This window comes from Leptonotus elevatus, chromosome 5, assembly GCF_054856555.1.
Source record: "Leptonotus elevatus isolate MCC_2025b chromosome 5, RoL_Lele_1.0, whole genome shotgun sequence".
NCBI lineage: Eukaryota > Metazoa > Chordata > Actinopteri > Syngnathiformes > Syngnathidae > Leptonotus > Leptonotus elevatus.
Window position 1 is genome coordinate 18,443,732 of NC_141243.1, and position 18,935 is coordinate 18,462,666.

The window sequence follows — 18,935 nt, forward strand, 5'->3', positions numbered from 1 at the left end:
AGAAGAACATCCTTTAATGTAAACCTGCATGGAGGAAATAAAGGTTACACTTTCGTCACGCAACATTCATCATAAACAAAGTGTGACTGCCTGCCTCTGATTTGGGGTGAAAGTGTGTCTCCTCTCTGGATTACCAGTATGAATCAAAGAAATTGATTCCTACCTGAAGGAGGCTTGGAGGTTGGACGGCAGCCAAGCAGAGTTGTTGTCTGATCTACGCAGCTTGAGAAAACGGTTGGAATAAAAAGTAGTTTTGGGTATCATTTGGGATTTTGCACACAGGCTTGTGAGCCTTTTATGTGAGATGAAATACTTGGAGAGACATTTTCTTAAATCACCTATAACTCACGCTAATCTGCTGTTTTCAAGACGGAGACGTTTCCACAGCTAAGTGGTCATTGATGTGATGCTGTTGCCTTCCATTGCAAGGAATCGCACGTCGATCAAACACTGGCTTATTTCTTTTTGGGTTCTCTTTTGACAAAGTTCTTATAGGATTTTTTTTTTTTCTGTGTGGCCATAGTTGTTCTTTCTGATGGTTTCTCCGCAGAAAGAAAGCCACAAAGTCTTCAACAGGAAATTAAAACGATGTCATGAAGAGGCTGTAGCCGTGGCACTTTTATGATATATTGAGAATTTATATTCAGTAAACGCCAAAGAAAACCATTTTCTTGCACTCGCTGTATACTATGTCTCTGTCTCGTGGTAGGTGCTGTCTCCTCTGTCAGACTCAATCCTGGCAGAGAGGACCATCACGGTGGTGGATGACAAAGTGACCATCACTGAGTTGGGGGTCCAGTTGGTCACAGGACTCTCCATGAGCCTGGAGCTCAGTCCAGGAAGCAACAGAGCCATTCTCGCTACCACGACAGCACAAGAGGTTCTGCAAAGCCCCAAACAGGTCAGAGCACCGCAATGCAATGACTACAACTTCACAATAAGTCATATCAAAATAGTTATGACAAAATATATGGCCTACACAGTACATTTTGTAGGGTAAATTTTACTCTGAAAAAGGCTATATTCGATCCCGGTCTAAACTTTAGAGTCAACTTTACACTCGCAAGAGAGTAAATTATTCTATATTAAAATAATAAAATATAAATCACTCAAGGGTTCAGGAACAGTCACACAACCATCAGCATGGGAGATGGACACTTGGACCGACATGGCTCAGCGGGTTGATTGGCCATCTCCCAAACTGAAGGTTCTGCGATCGTTCCGCAACCCTCGAGTGATTTAAAAAAATATATATATTTTACTCTCTTCCAAGTGTAAAGTTTAGACTGGGACCGAATATAGTCTTTCTAGAGTAAAATCTACTGTGTACAAGTCTTTTGAAACAATACAACCAGTCTCCTAAAACATGTGAACAATGTTGGATTTTTAGCCACTATTGCCAAAATATATGTTTGCCGCATACTAAAACAATCAAGTGTGAATGACTTTTTGTGCAATGGCAGTTAAAAAACAATCGTGCTTCGAATTCATCAGAAAGCAGTAATTATTTAAACACTTAGTTTAATTAGGGGGGAATTACAGTTATAATTATGATTAGAATGTCAAGGCAGGACGTCATCAGGCTACAAGCAAGAACAGTGTGCTGACATTCACTGAGAAAATTGGTTTTAGGCTTGCAATACGCAAAGCTCTTATTATAAAGTAGCACATTATCCTGTTCGCTAGTGCAAAAACGCAGTCACTGGGCAATAAACGTGTGCAAAAATATGAACAGACAAGTGATCCTTCATCATAGACCTGTTCAGTGCATGTGAATTGTGCACCGAACACACTATGTGCACCTGAATTCTTCCCCGTCTTTTTCTGGAATGGCATGAAAATGAATAAAGGGCCCCTTTGGATTGATTGTCTGTAAAGTCAATGCGGAAACCTGCCTCCCTCGGTGGGATTTGTCTTTGGAAGATCACAATGAGACGGATTCAATTGGAGGGATCACTAAATAATTGAATATGAAGATGCGATTGTTTTTTTTGTTTTTTGTTTTTATGAACGGCTGTCTGTCTTATTTGTATGATTGACTGGCAACAAATCCAGCTGGGATATGCTCCATCTTTCCTAGCACCCTGAACAGGACAAGCAAAAATGGATGGATGGATGTTTCAGCGTGCAAAGTGACCTTTAGCTTAACTTATTCACTACCATTGACGGCTATAGACGTCAAAAATTCATTTGAACTAGTTCTATTAGTTTAACATTTTTTTGCACTTTTGTTAACAAGAGTATGAAAACATATAATACAGATATAAAATGTGTGATTAATCGTGAGTTAACTATTGAAGTCATGCGATTAATTACAATCAAAAAATGTAATCGCCTGACGCCCTGAATTTTTAATAATCGCGTCAGGCGATTAAAATTTGTAATCGTAATTAATCGCATTACTTCACTAGTTAACTCACAATTAATCACAAATTATATATCTGTTCTAAATATACAATAAAAAAATATAGGTTTTCATACTCTTGTTAACAAAAGTCGAATTTTTTTAAATAGAAATTTGTCTATAGCCGTCAATGGCAGTGAATGAGTTGATTAACTAAATAATAATGCTCACAGTTAAAAGTAATGTTTCCCTGCTAGCGTCAATCAAAACTAAGAAATATTATATTTTCAAAGGCCGTTTTTTGATACAGATCAGATACAGTTCAGATTTCTTAAAATGCAAACCCGTTGTGAGGCAAATAAACTATACGTGAACCTTTATAATTCCACAGAATGATGTTTCAGTGTTTGTTTTCAAATAACCAAAGGGTGTTGCAAATGTGCATGTGCTGTCTATTTTTTTGCTCCAGATATCCCTCACCCGCTTGAGTCAAGACCTGAAAGTGAGAGTGTGACCAAATACGTTTCCTTGGGCAGCTAATAGAAGTAGCAGCTTAATCTGAGTGCATGCAATTGCAACAGCACAGTCTCTGTACCCAAATATGACTTATATCCCCAACTTGGCCCTCAAATCATATTTTGCTTCCCCTTCTCATTTCCCCAAGCTAGCGTCATTGTGGCCGCTTTGATCTCCCCATCAAACCTCGTCTCTGAACTACTTCTTCACGTTTCTTGCCACTCTGTTCCTCCACTTCGGAGAATATTGAAAGACCATATATTTTCTTTATCATCATGTTCAAAGTCTTCTGGTTTGAAGTCGATGTGAAGCAGTAACTTCCATTTATATTGTTTTGTCTACGATTCCACGCAACAGTATTGTGCCAAAAACTGTGTTACTGTTAGGTCACCATCAGTGTTGCCACAGTTACCCTAAAAAAAAAAAGAGACATAGTTACTTAACTGATTACTTCCTTTAAAAAGCAATGTAGTTACTTTACTGATTACTTGATTTTGAAAGTAACTAAGTTAGAGTATAAGTTACTTTAATAGTCACTTTCGGCAAATACCGACAATTCTGCTTAACATAAAAAATACACCGGTTTTGCCACTTAATTGGAAGTGCATTTTTTTACAGTGAGATTTAACAATGAGAAAATAAAATCGATAGCTTAACTCTTTTTTTTTTTTAAGTAATCTTTTACGGATTTCCCTTAATGTCAATGGGCTACTTGTTTTTAATTAAAACTGAATAAAAAGACAGTATTCCTTGACTTCACTTAACATAAATACATTATTAACTTAAATCTAAAAGGTACTTTAAAGGCAGTCTTTTTTTGCTTGACATATTTAAGTCCTAATGTTGTAATGGCAAAACTCAACAATTACAATGAGCATTGTTTATAAATATGACAATAATTTGGGGACATATTGCACTCACTTTTGTTTTGTTTTTTGACATAGTGTTATCAGAGCTAATATTTGTAGACAACACAAAGTGTGCAATAAGCCTTATATAGCCTTAATAGCGACCGTTCTTTCAGCTTGAAAACACGAATATCTCTGACTCATTCCTACATTTCTTTTTATGGATACGTGAGTAGTCAATGCGCTAAAAACGATGATGTCACTCCCACATGATGATGCTTCTTACTCTAGAAGCAAAAAATATATATTTAAAGTAACTTTTGCTGATATTAGAAGATTAACTGCAGTCTTATTACTTGACTGAAACTAGTAATGCGTTAGACTAGTCGTTATTTGTGCGTTACGCGTTACTGGCATTACTGGTCACCACAAAACAGTATGCATTTGTGTTTAACAATACAGTTGTGTGCAAGTAAATTACGTCTGTTGGGGGTAAACATCAACATGGTGTGTGTAATATGACTCAAACACACACAGGCAATATGGCAGGCTTGTATTAGGGGAAAGTAATATTGAACACATTATTAATACACTGTAAAAAGACGACTAGCGGGGGGGTTTCACTCAGAAATTCGAAGGACATTTTACAAGGAGAAATTTGACTACATTTGACCAGTTTGTTAAAAGCTTACAGCTTGGGAGACAGTCACTCTACCACATGAGCCATGCCACTCCTGCTGTGTGTATATTGATAGTGTCAGGTAAGAATTCTTGTACATCCAAGAAACCAATTTTTGGTTTCATTTTGGACACACCAGCAATGCAGTATAGTGGCAAACAGCAAGAGTGGCATGGCTCAGGTGGCAGAGTGGCTGTCTCCCAAGCTGAAGGTCATGAGTTTGTTCCTCAATGCTTGAGTAACTTTTTTGTTATTGTAATAAACTGGTAAAATGTACTCAAAACTCTCCGATCTTTAAATTTCTGAGTGGAAAAAAAACGTTACTAGGTTTTTTCAAGTAATATAACTTTTTTTTACAGTGAGAAGTAAGTGTATATTAGTCAGTCAAGTATATATGAGTACACCCCCCTTTGAAAATTTTTAAGATTTTGTTCAATATCTCAATGAACATAAGAACAATTTCCAAATTTTGTACTAAATGTTTTCTGTAGAATATGCTGTTAATTCACAGCATAAAAGTAAGGTTAATAATAGAATGCATAGATTAAAAATCTTCATTTTAATCAAATTAACAAATGCAAAAAATGAATGCATCCCATAACAAAAATGACTCCATCTAGTATTTTCTATGACCTCAATTACTTTTATGGATAGCAACATGTCTGCTAGGCCTGGAATTAACAAGTTGTCAGTCTTTTTCTCGGTGTCTACTTTTTTGTGCAAAACTGTCTTTAACAAATTTGTTTTAAAAAAATGACTTTTTGTGTATACTAATTAACAAATCTTGTTTGCAATCAATTGCCCGCATTTGTGGGAGTATTTTGTAGTATAGTATCCCACAATGTTGGGCTGTACTCATTTATGCTGAGCACTATATGTCAGTTTATGAAATGACGTTGGTAATTGTATTTAGGTACCACACTGTATTAAGGTAGTGTTAAATTCTTTCTCTTGACTGTTGTGTGTTGGTGTTTTCACAGGAGGCTTTGATCAGTGCCTGGTTGCAGTTCAGCGACGGCTCTGTGGCTCCTTTAGACCTGTACAACTCCGACTTCTTCATTCTGACAGCCACGTCCCTGGACGAGGACGTGGTGACGGTGCAGCAGAACCCCTCGTGGAAATGGCCCGTCATTGTGACAGAGGCAGAGGGCCAAGGTCCGCTGGTCAGGGTGGAAATGACCGTTTGTGAGATTTGCCAGAAATTCAAACGGCGTAGTATCCTGGCGGCGGGCAACTGTAATGTCAAGGTGAAGTTTGGTTATAGTGACAGCTCCAGGGGAGGGGGGAATGATTACGGCACCGATGGCGAGGAGATGGAGAGCAGAGGAAGGCCGCCCTCACCCGACAGGGTTGGGCTCGACACCCACTACTACGGCAGCTCAATATCTGACATGGAGCAAGGGGTTTTGAATGGGGCCACCACGACTGGAAGCGCAATCATGCGCAGACCCAATGGGGATAAACTCTCTGGTGATGGGAGTGAGAGTATGCCGATAGACTTTGCCGACTTCCCTGCTCAAGCGGACCTTCCCCGTGGGCGCAACCTGGAAGACGACCTCATACAGACCGCTCGTGGTCTCACAGACCTGGAGATTGGCATGTACGCCCTCCTGGGGGTCTTCTGCCTCGCTATCCTGGTCTTTCTCATAAACTGCATCTCCTACACGTTGAAATACCGTCACAAAGAGCTGTCCATCGAGGGCCAAGAGAACATGAACCACGCCCACGACTGGGTGTGGCTGGGGAACGAGGTGGAGCTGCTGGAGAGCGAAATCAGCTTGTCGCCCCAGCAGGAGGAGCAGACCTCCATGATAGACTCCAGCAGCGGGCTGGAGGAAGGCAGCCACTTGTTGAACGGGGGCTCGGCCCAGAAGAACGTTCAGAGCCAAGTGCACCGGGCGGCCGACTCGGGCTGCCTGGCCAAGGAAGGCAAGGGAGAATCGCCGACAAGCAAGAGGAAGCGAGTGCAGTTCACCACGTTCACCACCATGCCCTCGGACAGCGGCTACCCGACTGTGAGCACGCTGACCCGATGCCACAACCAGGATATTAAGTGGGTGTGTCAGGACGTGGCGCTCGCAGACTCCAACGAGTTACGCAATTACATGGAAAGGTTAAATGACAGTGCTTCGAAAGAGGTGGCATAACACATTGATGCACTCATAACAACTCACCCTTTTGCCTTTCAGGGGAAAGTGGGTTTGGATTTAAATTGAACTCAAGACATTTGATAGAGAACCATATCCAACCTGCCAAAGGCTTGTCACTTTGCCACAAATGTAATGTGACACATGAAAAACATCATTGAATGAGGACTTGGTGGCGTTTTTTTCTTTTGTTCCTTAGTTTTTCTTTCATGTATTACAGGATTAGTAACTTTCCCAGTAATGATCTGCTGCCGATGAAGCTGTGAAATTCAGATGGCATGTAGAATTTAAAAGAAACGTTAGATGTTCAGAATGTTTATGCACATTAAACAGTTTTGGAGCGTTGTGTAACATTTTGGTTCAACTCATTTGCTCCCAATAACGTATAAAAACGTTCTATTGTAAATATTGCCATGGTCCCAAAAACGTATTCATAGGCCTATTTTTATGTTTGTTTGTTTTTATGCTAGAGCATACTGAAGGCTTTGATGCAGCCTCCGAACTGAAGATGTCGCTTAAAGCAATGGTAGTAATTACAAAAAACGGCCAGCAGGTGGCAGCAGAGTATAAGAGATCAACCAGGGTCATGTTGCAACAAGCTTTTTTTCCCAGGTTTGTGAATAATGATGAAACTTAGCTATATTCTAATGGAAATTACTGCAAAACTGAAACAGATACAAATATACTTTTTTTTCCTGATAAAAAAAGAGACTAGTCTTTTTTTTAGTAGGTTCCATGTTTTTATAGCAATAGAACAAAATATTCTGTGGGCCTTGCAAAATCAGTCAAAATCCAGTAAAACAGCCAGGAGCGAAGGGGTTTGCTTCAGTGAAAATGGCTGGGAGTGAATGAGTTAATTTCTACTACCAAAATTTTTACTGTTTAAGCAAAATCAAAGGCCAAACGAAATGTGTGCATGTAGGAAAGAAATAGGCACAATGTTTTCGTCCTCATCCTCCCAAACAAGGCCAAGTGTACAACCTCTTACAAAGCATTGTATCGTTGCTCTGTATATTGTATTTTCATAACATTTTAAGGAATACACAACAATGTCAAGAGTGTGTATCAGCGTTTATTCTTCAAAACATCTCATTTGTCTGGATAACTGTTGCTGTTTTGTAAGCAGAGGGCTTGAGAATGGGGACCAAATTACGCATTAGCTTGCGTTAAGAGTATTTTATGTGATGCAATTTAGCCTCACGGCAACAGCTTTAGTCCTTTATTGCTGACCAATGAAGGAAAACAGTGGCCATTAAAGCAACCCTGTCCTTAAAAATCAGTCCTCACAGGACAGCCAGAGCATTGAAGGACTTTTTAATGGCTGGGCAACATGGTAATGTGACATTTCTTATGCTGCCCCTGACTTTTGTGAGCTTTGAAGAAAATACCAATTAAGGTCTTGTTAACCTCTCTGCCCATAGCTGCCAGGAGAGCATACTGATGGACAAACTGGGCGTGTGCTCGCAAGTTTTCGCATGAAAAGAAAAGAGGGATAATTACGAGCATGTTTTTTTTTCATAACTGCACAAATAATCGTCTTTCAAAATGTCCCAAACAAACGCAGTCGTCTGAAAAATTGTATTTTCTCAGTCAACGTTATTACCGTCACAGTGGTGTCAACTGTTTTTTTTTTTCTGCCTGTGTGTTATTATTTTCCATCAAGCCGAGAAATGTTCCCATTATGTTAACTGTTGCTGCAGTTGTGGCTCAGATTGTTAATCAGCAACACTCACAATAATATAGTTTGGATGACGAGAGACCTGAGATACTTTAGCAGGCACTCGTGTGAGGATAATTGGGAATAAACACACACGCATGCATGCGCGCGTGCACACACATGTATACGCACTCAAACAAACACACTTGTAAGTTTTGCGGCCTCTTTTGCACTCGTTTAATTAGTTCAAGCAGCTTGTTGGCTCTCTCATCTCCTTCAGTCTTCTTGGAATTAAGCCACATTATCAACCAAAAACATTAACAAACTGATAAACTATAATTTGATTTTTTTTTTTTTTTTTAAGAAAGCATTTCAGTATAATAAATATGCTAAAAGGTTTATTTGGGTGTTAACCCAACACCATATAAATATTAAAGCATTATTATTATTATTAATATTATTATTATTATTATATTATTGTTATTTTCCGTAAATATTCAAATTTTTGAGGAACAAGAATGAAAACTTTGTAGTGATGAACAAATGAAGTTTCATGAAACACTTGGTTTAAAGATACAGTGGAAAATAATCAATTTCCATTGCACTAGCCTTTATCTTTATCAAGAGCACCATCTAGAGGAGTAAACAAATATTGCAAGTGCTACATGAAGCTACATATTTTAACAAACTCCTCCTACAGAATATATCTGATCAAGTTTGAAGACGGTTTGGTTGAAAACGTTTACGATAAAAAAAAAATTAAAGTTCTTTATTTTGTTGCATGCTGTTGCCCTGGCAAAACACTGTCTGCAAAGAAAAAATATGCACCTATTGAAAGTCTAAACCTAATGTGAAAACTGCACACACACAAGGCCTGGCAACAAAAAAAAAAAAAAAAGATTTTGTCCTTTGTGCAAAAGTAGCACCCATGAAGAGAATGTGCAGTGTTGGGACAGTGGCTGCTCAACCGGCAGACTGTGAAGGGCAAGGAGCGCCGCTGTGAGGTCTGGGAGGATTTAAGTGTCGGCCGCAAGGGGCATGATGGATGGGGGGCCAGCTGCAATTAAATCACTGCGACCGGTGGCTTTAACATCTTCAGGTAAGAATAAAGCATTCCAACGTCTTTCCCCCCTGGGGTTCTGCTTGAAAACATAGCGCTGGAGAATAATGATTCCATTTTTGGAGGATGGAAACCGAACATTTGCTCAGCTACATCTAGACTTCCCTGGAATAAAAGTGAACAGGATCTCCCCGAGGCCTCAATCTTAAATGGACTTTTAATGAAATTAATGATGTGAGTACAACAAGCTCTCACTAATGCTTGGCAGTTCTCCCTGTGGTCTGTGTTTGCAATTTCCAAATGATTCACTGCCTGATTTGTTTTTTTCCTCCAGAGCCATTTTTAAAATAAGTGCACGCACGGCAGCTTTAGTATAACTACAAATTTTCACAGAAAGAAGGATGGCAAAGTCACTGGCAATCACAAAATGTGATTATATCAAGCAAAGCTTTAGACCACATCTTCTTCACTGAAGTATTGCATTTTCTGGAAGTTGACCCTAAATGACACGATTGCATCGACTGAATTTTCTATACTTCATATCCTCATTAGGGTCACGGTTGAGCTGGAGCTTATACCACTTGACTTTGGGCAAGAGGTGGCGTAAATACTGGACTGGTCGCCAGTCAATCATCTGCACATACACAAACAAATGGAAACTTTTTACAAAGATATTTAAAAGTGCATTTTGTGAAAACAGCTTCAAAAGATAATCCTTCGAAAAGATTCGGATGTATCATCAGACAAGGAAAACACTTCAAATGACCAGCGAACTTTCCTGCTGACTGCTGGAGAGTTGACATGCAACTGTACTCACTACAAAGATATATCAGGCTTGACTCTAAAAGCCAGAGGCAAAAACACAATTGCATTTGCTGTCTAAACCCTTCTTGCAGCTGAGGCTAGAACCCCATCTACCATGTCACTATCAGTCCTGCAGCACCAGTGGGACTGTGCATGGAGCAACATATCAAACGAGACAAATCAGGGTGTTTTCCGCCTGCTGGAACACAACAGAAGGTCAGAGAGCTACCGAGAGTCAAGTCACCTGGCACGAATATGGTAAGAGGGTGAGATATATTTATCTTGAGGCCTGTGCCTTCTTACGGAAGTCAAGCTCCACAATGAAAATCATGCATGTGTGCAGGGTTGGGAGGGTTACTTTTAAAATGTAATCCGTTAGTTACAAGTTACCTGCTAAAAAATGTCGTTAGTAACGTAATCCAAGTACCATAATATTAAAGTAATGTAATAGGATTACTTTTGGGTTACTCCAATATTGAGTATGCTCATGAAGACAAAAAAAAAATATATCACCACAATATATATTCTATACAATGTGCCCCTGCTATTTGCGGGTGATAGGGACCCGGGCAGCTTACAAATAGCAAAAATCCTTGTGTAATTAAAAAGCATGTATGCTATTGATTGATTGAGTGAGTGACTGATTGATTGATTGATTGATTGATTGATTGATTGAAGGCCACTGTTTTCGAATTGTCACTGAAAGCAACCACACCTCTCAGTTTGATAGATAGATATTGTTAGAGTAGACAATATTTGTATTCTACTCTTTGCGTGTTCAATTCACTGAATGGTGAGATTCTGGTGAAGAAGTCCCTTTGCAAAGGTAATTAGTCAGAAGCTTCTGATCACACAATTGAAGTCACCCAAACAGTGTTCTGTTCAAAAGTGTCCCCCTCCTTCTCCTGCACACTGTTTTTTATTGAAAAGTGGGTGAATACGAAAAGTCTCCTCCCATTCAGGAAAAAGGCAAAAGTTCCCAGGAATACAAATCAGATTAGACCTAAACAATAATAAATCAGCCTGTCTCACTTCGACCGGCTGAGACCGGTACTAGACTACACTCCCTTCTAGATAACATAAGAAAGAACTTGTTGCCCTTTTCTTCTCAGGCGAAAGAGACAGATAAGAATACAATAGACAATTCTATTCATTGAGCTACACAGCTATAACTAAATCCAAAACGGCTAAAATATAAATTTAAACTGAAAAACAATGTTAATAACTCAACAATATATAGATAGATAGGTAGGTAGATAGGTGGATGGATGGATGGATGGATAGATGGATGGATGGATAGATGGATGGATGGATAGATAGAGGATGACGATGTGTGACATCAACTGCAAAATGAACTTTTATCCCAGTCACAAGTTTAGCCGTGTATATGTTGTGTATGATGTTTAAATAGTGAATTGGTAGGAGGAAGATTTGTTTGGAAGGTGTAACTCACATTATGGTTGTAGGCTAGCGGGCTAGCTAGCAAGAAGCTACAGCGCGTAGCATGCCGCTGGATTCTCAGCTCAAACTTTCGCTTTGAGTAAATTCCAGCGAATACCAGTCGCCATTTCCTCCTCCAATTCGTGAAGCTTTTTCAAACTGCCCGCGTGTGGAGGACCCGACTAGTCAGTTCGTTCGTCCCCACCTCCCTGACATGTAGCAACGGTCCCACTCGCGCGTTTTTCCTGTAACAGTAACAGAATACAGTTTAATTTTTTTTTAATCTGATTACTTAACGGCGATACATGTATTCCGTTACTTCCCAAGCCTGCATGTGTGTATATGAAGTTAAGAAGTTTGCCACATATATATTTTTTTCTTTTTCTTTTCTTTTTAAGAATAGGTCGGGCTGAATTGCAGGGCACAGAGGACCATTTTCCCACATGTGCTCGTAAGTCCTTTTTAATGCGCCTGGGCTTGCAAACTTTTCATTTACGCATATTCTCCCGTCCAGACTATTGACACAGCTACTGCGCATAAGCTGGGAATGAACACGAAACGCCAAAGAGGTGTGATTCACTGACAGCTGAGGGTGGCTTAAGTTCACAGAAACACCCCCCAACCACCCCCATCCAGATAAAGCATACTTCGTAAATTTGAAAATAGTCAGAATCCTGCTCTAATGACTGCCCAGTGAGATGGATACGGCTTCATTCGTTTTCCACAAGCACAATATTAACAGAATGTTGTGTTTGGACTAGCAGGTGCGCACAGAACATATTGTAAAGGATTTTTGTTTTGTTTACTTCATTTTCCCTTGAAATGTATCATTGTGGTCTATCAAGAGTCACATCACATTGGCTTTCAAGCAACAAAAGTAGCACTTTTCTGTGATGAAGAGGACTCGACGAACACTACTTTGAATCTTTTGGATAACTCTCGACTATATCTCCTCCTTCACCAGTCACAGCAAAAAGCCTCCGGGATGCAGATGAACAAAGACAGCTCTGATAAGATAATTAGGCCTCTGTAAATGCAAGCGATTAGCACACATAATGGTTACGTCTGCTCGCCTATATTCTTAAACATTGCATCTGCAGTAGTTTATCTTAATTAACGTGCTGCTGATACCCACTAATCCCCCAATTACTGAAGAAATGTTGTCATCAGTATCTGCTGTCTCTATTAGACAGGTGAGTTAGTATTACAATTACCGGTAAAAGCATATACATTATGTCAATGGGCCCTGGGAATGTCATTTAAAGTTCAAATGTTGAGTTAAAGACAAAGCCTCTAAGAATAACTGGAGTGATGTTTTCATGCAATTCTGCCTCTATGACCATATCCATTTGTCCAATATTCATCTGCCACACTCAGTTCTGAGCCTGAGGCATTAATGTGACTTTCAGACATCAGGCTGTCTGTTCAGTCAGTTACTTATTGACCATATTAAACAGGGAAAAAAACCTCTCTGAGCCTTGTCACTTAAAGGCTTTGTGTTGAAAAATGATTTGTGGTGACTCATTTATTTCAACCTGTATCTGATGAAACCCAACTGTGACTGCAACACATAACTTCCGGAGAGCGGGGATCGAACAGCTGACCTTCTGGTTCCTGAACTCCGTCTCTACACCCTGAGCCATGGCCGCCGCAGCTAAGCCAAGCCATAGCTTGCTTGCCCAAGGGGGTATTTGCTATATAAAATGTTATTACTCCACTCATAATGCCCCTACCATGACGTCATGAGTTAACATGTTTGCCCTTGTAAAGTGTGTTTACATCCAGCAAGTTAGTAATCGATGGACACTCTGATTTGGAAAGGATCAAATGGTAAATGGACTGAAGCACAACTGGTTCAATTTGAAATATTTTAACGGACAATTATACTGTTAGAATTCTAAAAGAGAATAGAAACAAAAAAAATGTAAAGCAATGTAACAAGGATTATTTGTATTTGTTTAATGGATCCAACACAAACAAAAATGATGCTAAAGGCCAACATAGTTTTACAAATGCAACACATTAGCGCCACGATGTTAACCCAGATACAAGTTCTCAAAAGGCATTTTTAAATGAAAAGAGTAAACGCTGATGTTTTAGAGACAATTTGAGGGAGTTGTGGCAAAGAAAAAAAAAAAGTACGCTTGTGGATGTATTTCTTGTATCAACATTTGAAATACAGTATTTCTGATGGCATCTTGAGTTCCAGTTTCAACATCTATTCCAAACTTTTTCTTTCTTCATCAAACTAACCTTGACTATTGCAGCTACGCCCCTAAAACAAAAGAATAATCTTTAAGGCTTCATTGGAGTCATGGAGGATGGACATTCTAACACCTTGCTCTCAGTATAGCTAGTAGATCGAAAATATAAAAACGAAGAAATGTTGAAATATATAAACACGTATGCAGTCAATGTCTCCTCAAACAAGAACCGTAATGTGAAAATTTATGAGGTCCTCCTTAATCACAAACTGCAAAACATAATTTGCATTTTAACCAGTTCCTTTCTGCATATTGTCGGTAACTGACCCTCTCCAACAGCCCTTCTAAAGCATATTTAGGAGATAGTACATTCAACACATCATTTAAAGTATGGTCACTCATTTTAAAGATCTAAATACGGATCACTTCAAGCTCTGGAGAAAAAAGTGGTTAGAAAATGCACTGCTGAATAATAAAAACTGCCCAACTACAATAAGCATTTTTTTTTTTAAATAATATATAATTGATATAAAAAGCATGTTTTTTTTGTTACATAAAAATGAGACTGAGATAAATCATTTCTACACTTCTACCACCATTAATGTGACCTACAACGTGTACAACTTTTCCATCTGAGATTGTGGTTGCACTACAGATATTTGGAACTTTCACAATTCCTTCCATCTTGACTTGTTCGAGTTGAAGAAAATAAACAGTATGGCCAAAAAATTCCAAACTTGGTTTCATTTTTTCTTTGTAAGATGACTCTTCCATCTTGACAAAGTCAAACATTTATTTATTTTTTATTATTATTCAGGTTTATACATTTTAGGTCACATTAATGGCGAATAAGATATATAAATGATTGAACTCTTAATACAAAATCTGCATTTGACTGGGGTGTGTTGACTTCTTTACACTGTAATCTTCTGGCACCATTGCAGGTCTCGTGCAAATGAAAGCAACACAGTAAACATAAGAGTAGACACGACATAGCTCCTGCATTTGGCTCAACATTTTGCAGTGGAACGTTTCCAGCTATGCAGTCTCACATAAATGCATTTTTAAAGAACCCCTAAAAGACACGATAAACACTTCTTGATTCCAGTGAGCGTAGAAGGCAAGAATTTGACTAATAAGCACGTATTCAAATGCTGATTAGACTGGAAGCAGGCGGTGTCCATGTGTCACGGTCAAGACGAGATGTGCCTTTGTCTTTGGCTTCCTGCTCGGCCCCTCTGCTTGTCATATTTAAAAGTGACGATAAGGAAGATGAAAAGAGTTACGCCCTGAATCCCGGCCAGCAGAAAGAAGTAGTAGTGCAGTGAGCAGTCATTGATGTTTCCTAGAGAGACGGTGAGAGAAAACAAGAGTCTTTATTCTTCACAAGTTCAGGTCTGTGACACTTTTTAACAGAGTGGATGAGTGACAAAATGACACGGGTAAATTGTGAAGATCAAACGAGGTCGTCTTGCCATGTTCTTCCGCTAGAACACCGCAGTAATGTTTTTGACAGATAACATTCAGTTTTGTAGCGAGAGGCTCGGCGAAGACAAAGACTGTCAGGTGGTACCGTTCAGCAAGCTGGCTTCTTACTTTTTCACTCACTTTTCAAAAACAAATACGGTTCATCGCCCTCTTTTCAGCTACAACAAAGTCATGACTGAAGAATTAGAACATACGCGTCAACGTGAGCGTCTTTGATACCTATTAAAGGCAATACTTGTTTTCCCCTGAGAATGGGACAACAAAATTAATTGATTCAATTTCTCAAACTCAACTGCAGGAAGAAAAAACAAACACCCACCCACCTTACATCAAAGCTACAGTGAAATAAACAAATATGGTCAAAATAGGGTATATGGGAGGTGGACACAACACGTAAATCTTTAGTTCCTGGACATATATCAGATTGGAGGTGGCTTAGACAGACTACCGGTTTGTAGTCGCATATTCAAAAACAAATATTTAATTTGTGTAAGAAGCTGCTTCAGGCACAGCTTCTCCTGTGAGTAGATACTGTACATATAGTAGATTGCTTCTGTCATGTAATATTGTCAACGTAAATGTAAAGCCCCCCCGAGGCGATGTTCTGTCTTGCTCAGAAAACTCCTATTAGCTTCTCCAAGTGGAGCTGTCACTGCAAATGAAGTTGGAGGAAACGACTCAATCTTGATGGTGGTTAAATATGGCGGCAACTTCTCCCTATTTACCATCGTGATGCTAATATATGGAAAGAGGATTACTAAGAAATTACAATAAAACAGTTTAGGATTCCCAAACACTGTAGAAAGCTTATGAAACTGCTAGCTGGGACAGACTATTTTGCAGTTGTGCTTATAAGTTTACATACCATACAGTTATATAAACTTATGAGCACAACTGTTTGGTGGAAAAAAGGCTTAATGTCCATAAAATCTAATATACTGTGGCAATGGTTTTGTAATTTTCAGAGGTTGAAGTTGACATGAGGAGAGATGTGCATGTTAATTTTGGTGACGATTCATAGCATGAGTTTCTTACAGGGAGGAATGAATGAAATAGCATTTTTGTGTCATTAAGCGACATTTAGCTTTTGTACATGTAGTTACTAGGGTATGTCAACTTATGAGCACAATTATGTCAATAGAATATCATCTTATTGTGTCATTTGTCTAATGCATGTTAAATGTATTCAACAATAGAACTTGTCTAATGAGGTTAGCATCTTATGTCTCAGGAACAAATATTATTGAGTCTTTGGATCAGGATACATAAAACTTTACTTTGAGCTTCTTGACAATTTAATAATTGGCTATTTGCTCAGAACCAACTTTGTGCTGTTGACTTGGCTGACTTGTTGAATGTAATAGTGTACGACTCGGCAGAGATTGCACTCTTCGAGCTCATTACAATTGAGTCTATATACATTGCCTTGTCAAATGATGCAGAAATTTGAACTACAGCACAGGATGCCATTTTGAGGTTTCTCTAAATGGCCTTTTCCAAATAGTCATCAATGAAAAAACACATTTTACTTTTGAGGATAGCGTTGTTACAAGGAAGTGGTGTTTTGCCTTGTTCATTGTGCTTATGGAAGTTAATAATTTGCCTTTAATTACCGTTTCTGACAGTAGTGCAGTAATGGACAGGGCCTTGTTTTGGCTAATCAAGTGCATCAAATGACTTCCATACGTATGCAGACAGGATAATGTGTGATGCCCTTAATGTTGCGTGTGGATCATTTGTTTATTTTAATGGTTTATATACCAGTATGGAGAAGCTCTTTAAGCGGAATAGCTTAACTGAAATATAATCATTATTGTTAACCGCACATTTTCACATGTAGAGTTTCACAAAAAATAGGAGATACTCTTGCATAGCATTTTTGATACAACTATACTTATTTACTTGAATTCCACAGCAAAAACGTTCAACATTTGTAGTAATAGTTTTATTCACAGTAATCCTGCCATAGGCATGGAAATGTGTTGTGCAAAGACTAGCCAATCAATGTGGCTACTTGCCAACAAGTAATATGTACTATTTGTGTCACACATGTTTTCCATGCAGCAGGCATACCACGCTGATATTCACTTCCCCGCACCGGAGGCGTGGTGTCATATAAAAGAGTCTGTGCTAACACAAAAACCTTCATGTTCTTGTATATGATTGAACACCCTGTTGATCAAAGTACAGGATTAAGTCGTATGAAACGAGATCTTCAAGCATTGCATGATCAGTTGATCTCAGTAGGGCATCACAACATGGCAATGGGCTCGCACAAGGTTATTTTGCCAGTCACTCTGTTGTGAGCACACCCTTGTTGATAATTAGACATTCAATGGAAGAAAGAAAATCTGGGGTGACAGGATGCAGCGTACACAACCAACGCTTCTGCCGATGCGCCTTCAACAGAAGAGCGCGTGAGCCATTTGATCTTTGAGGCGCGCTGGTGAATGACTGTGATGTTGTGCCACAGCATTCAGAAAAGACAACAGGCAGAGACAGAAATCTGTCGCAGGCCATTATTTATTCTGTCATCTTAATTTGGTCAAATGTTGGATCAAAATACCAAAGAACTGTAAATAATTTACGAAACGTAAAACAATGCGATTGCCAGAAGAGAAATGGTGGGAAATGGGGAGCACATTTGCTGTTAAGACTATTGGATTAGCATTCAATAATCTAATTTAAGAGAGTCATACTGCTGCAGTCTTAATTGGCAAACTCCTATATTCTTAGTGCTGAAGAGGAAAACATTCATCGTACTATTTTGCTAAGACCAATTTGCGATCTGTTGTGTAAATTGTTGAGACAAATCACCATTTGAGGATATTTTAATCTCTTCTTGAGAGCTTTTAAATGTTCAAGCTCTAATTTCGTCAGCAGTACATTAGAAGTTACATTTAAAGACTCTAGTCTGTCCCACAAGGGACCCCAGCCAGGCGATTTCACAAGCATGGCCCAAATTACACAAGGACTAGGTCTTACTATTTTTACTATATTTGACAGGTCTTCAAGGTAGTGGTGATTCCACAGTGAGCCTCAATGCATGATAATTCACCTGACCACGGGAACCCAGAAGAAAGTGGTCAATATCAATTTAACATTTGACAATAGATCAATTGATCCAAACCCAGAAATGTCATGACTCAACATTTTAATGCTTTTACACATTCAATATCACCTTGAGCTGCAGAAATCAATGGATGTTTGTTCCAGCTATAAATTTTGTCATTTTCTGTAGTCCTTCAATTGATCATAAGACTAGTTTGGCCCTCCAACCTGTGCTGAAAACCACCTTCTAAACCCTTCCAAGTCTTTTATTTGTACTTGAAGTTCCATTTGTAATATAGCCTGTGTTAAGTTAGCCAATTGTGATATAAAAGGCCTCCATTAAAACACTGACATTTCGCACAATGTGACCCCAAAACTGCTTCAGCGGGATGTGCGAATGTCATCTTGCTCTGAATGTCCTAAAAAAAAAAAAAAAAAAGTCCCCGACATCGTTTATTAGATTGACAACTTGAACACTGGTCAAACGAAAGACCATTTGCCATCGTGGGACTAAAACAGCTGAGAAAAGAGCTCATTCGGAAATAAATTCAGCAACATAAAAGGGTTTGAAATTAAATGCAGAAAATGGTATTTTAAGAAACAAAAGCTTTGTATGTGAAGGACACGCTTGCGCAAAGAGTAAAAGGTGAAGCTGAACAGACTGCTTGCGAAAGTAAAAAAGGATTGTATTGGAGGG

General features: G+C 39.0%; 2 protein-coding genes across 6 annotated transcripts in view; one reads left to right on the forward strand and one right to left on the reverse strand.

The window, feature by feature from the left end:
* Positions 1–7,495, forward strand: part of LOC147174011 (transmembrane protein 132C) — a 132,402-nt gene extending 124,907 nt beyond the window's left edge. For all 4 annotated transcript variants that reach the window (XM_086076499.1, XM_086076500.1, XM_086076501.1 and 1 more), the window contains exons 8-9: positions 710–901; positions 5,368–7,495. In XM_086076499.1, coding sequence (XP_085932625.1) covers positions 710–901; positions 5,368–6,534 — 1,359 coding nt within the window. In that variant the 3' untranslated portion in view covers positions 6,535–7,495. The remainder of the gene's footprint in view (positions 1–709; positions 902–5,367) is intronic.
* A 5,944-nt stretch (positions 7,496–13,439) lies between these two features.
* The window catches only part of slc15a4 (solute carrier family 15 member 4), a 28,221-nt gene continuing 22,725 nt past the window's right edge, over positions 13,440–18,935 (reverse strand). For both annotated transcript variants that reach the window (XM_086075204.1, XM_086075203.1), the window contains exon 9: positions 13,440–15,044. In XM_086075204.1, coding sequence (XP_085931330.1) covers positions 14,893–15,044 — 152 coding nt within the window. In that variant the 3' untranslated portion in view covers positions 13,440–14,892. The remainder of the gene's footprint in view (positions 15,045–18,935) is intronic.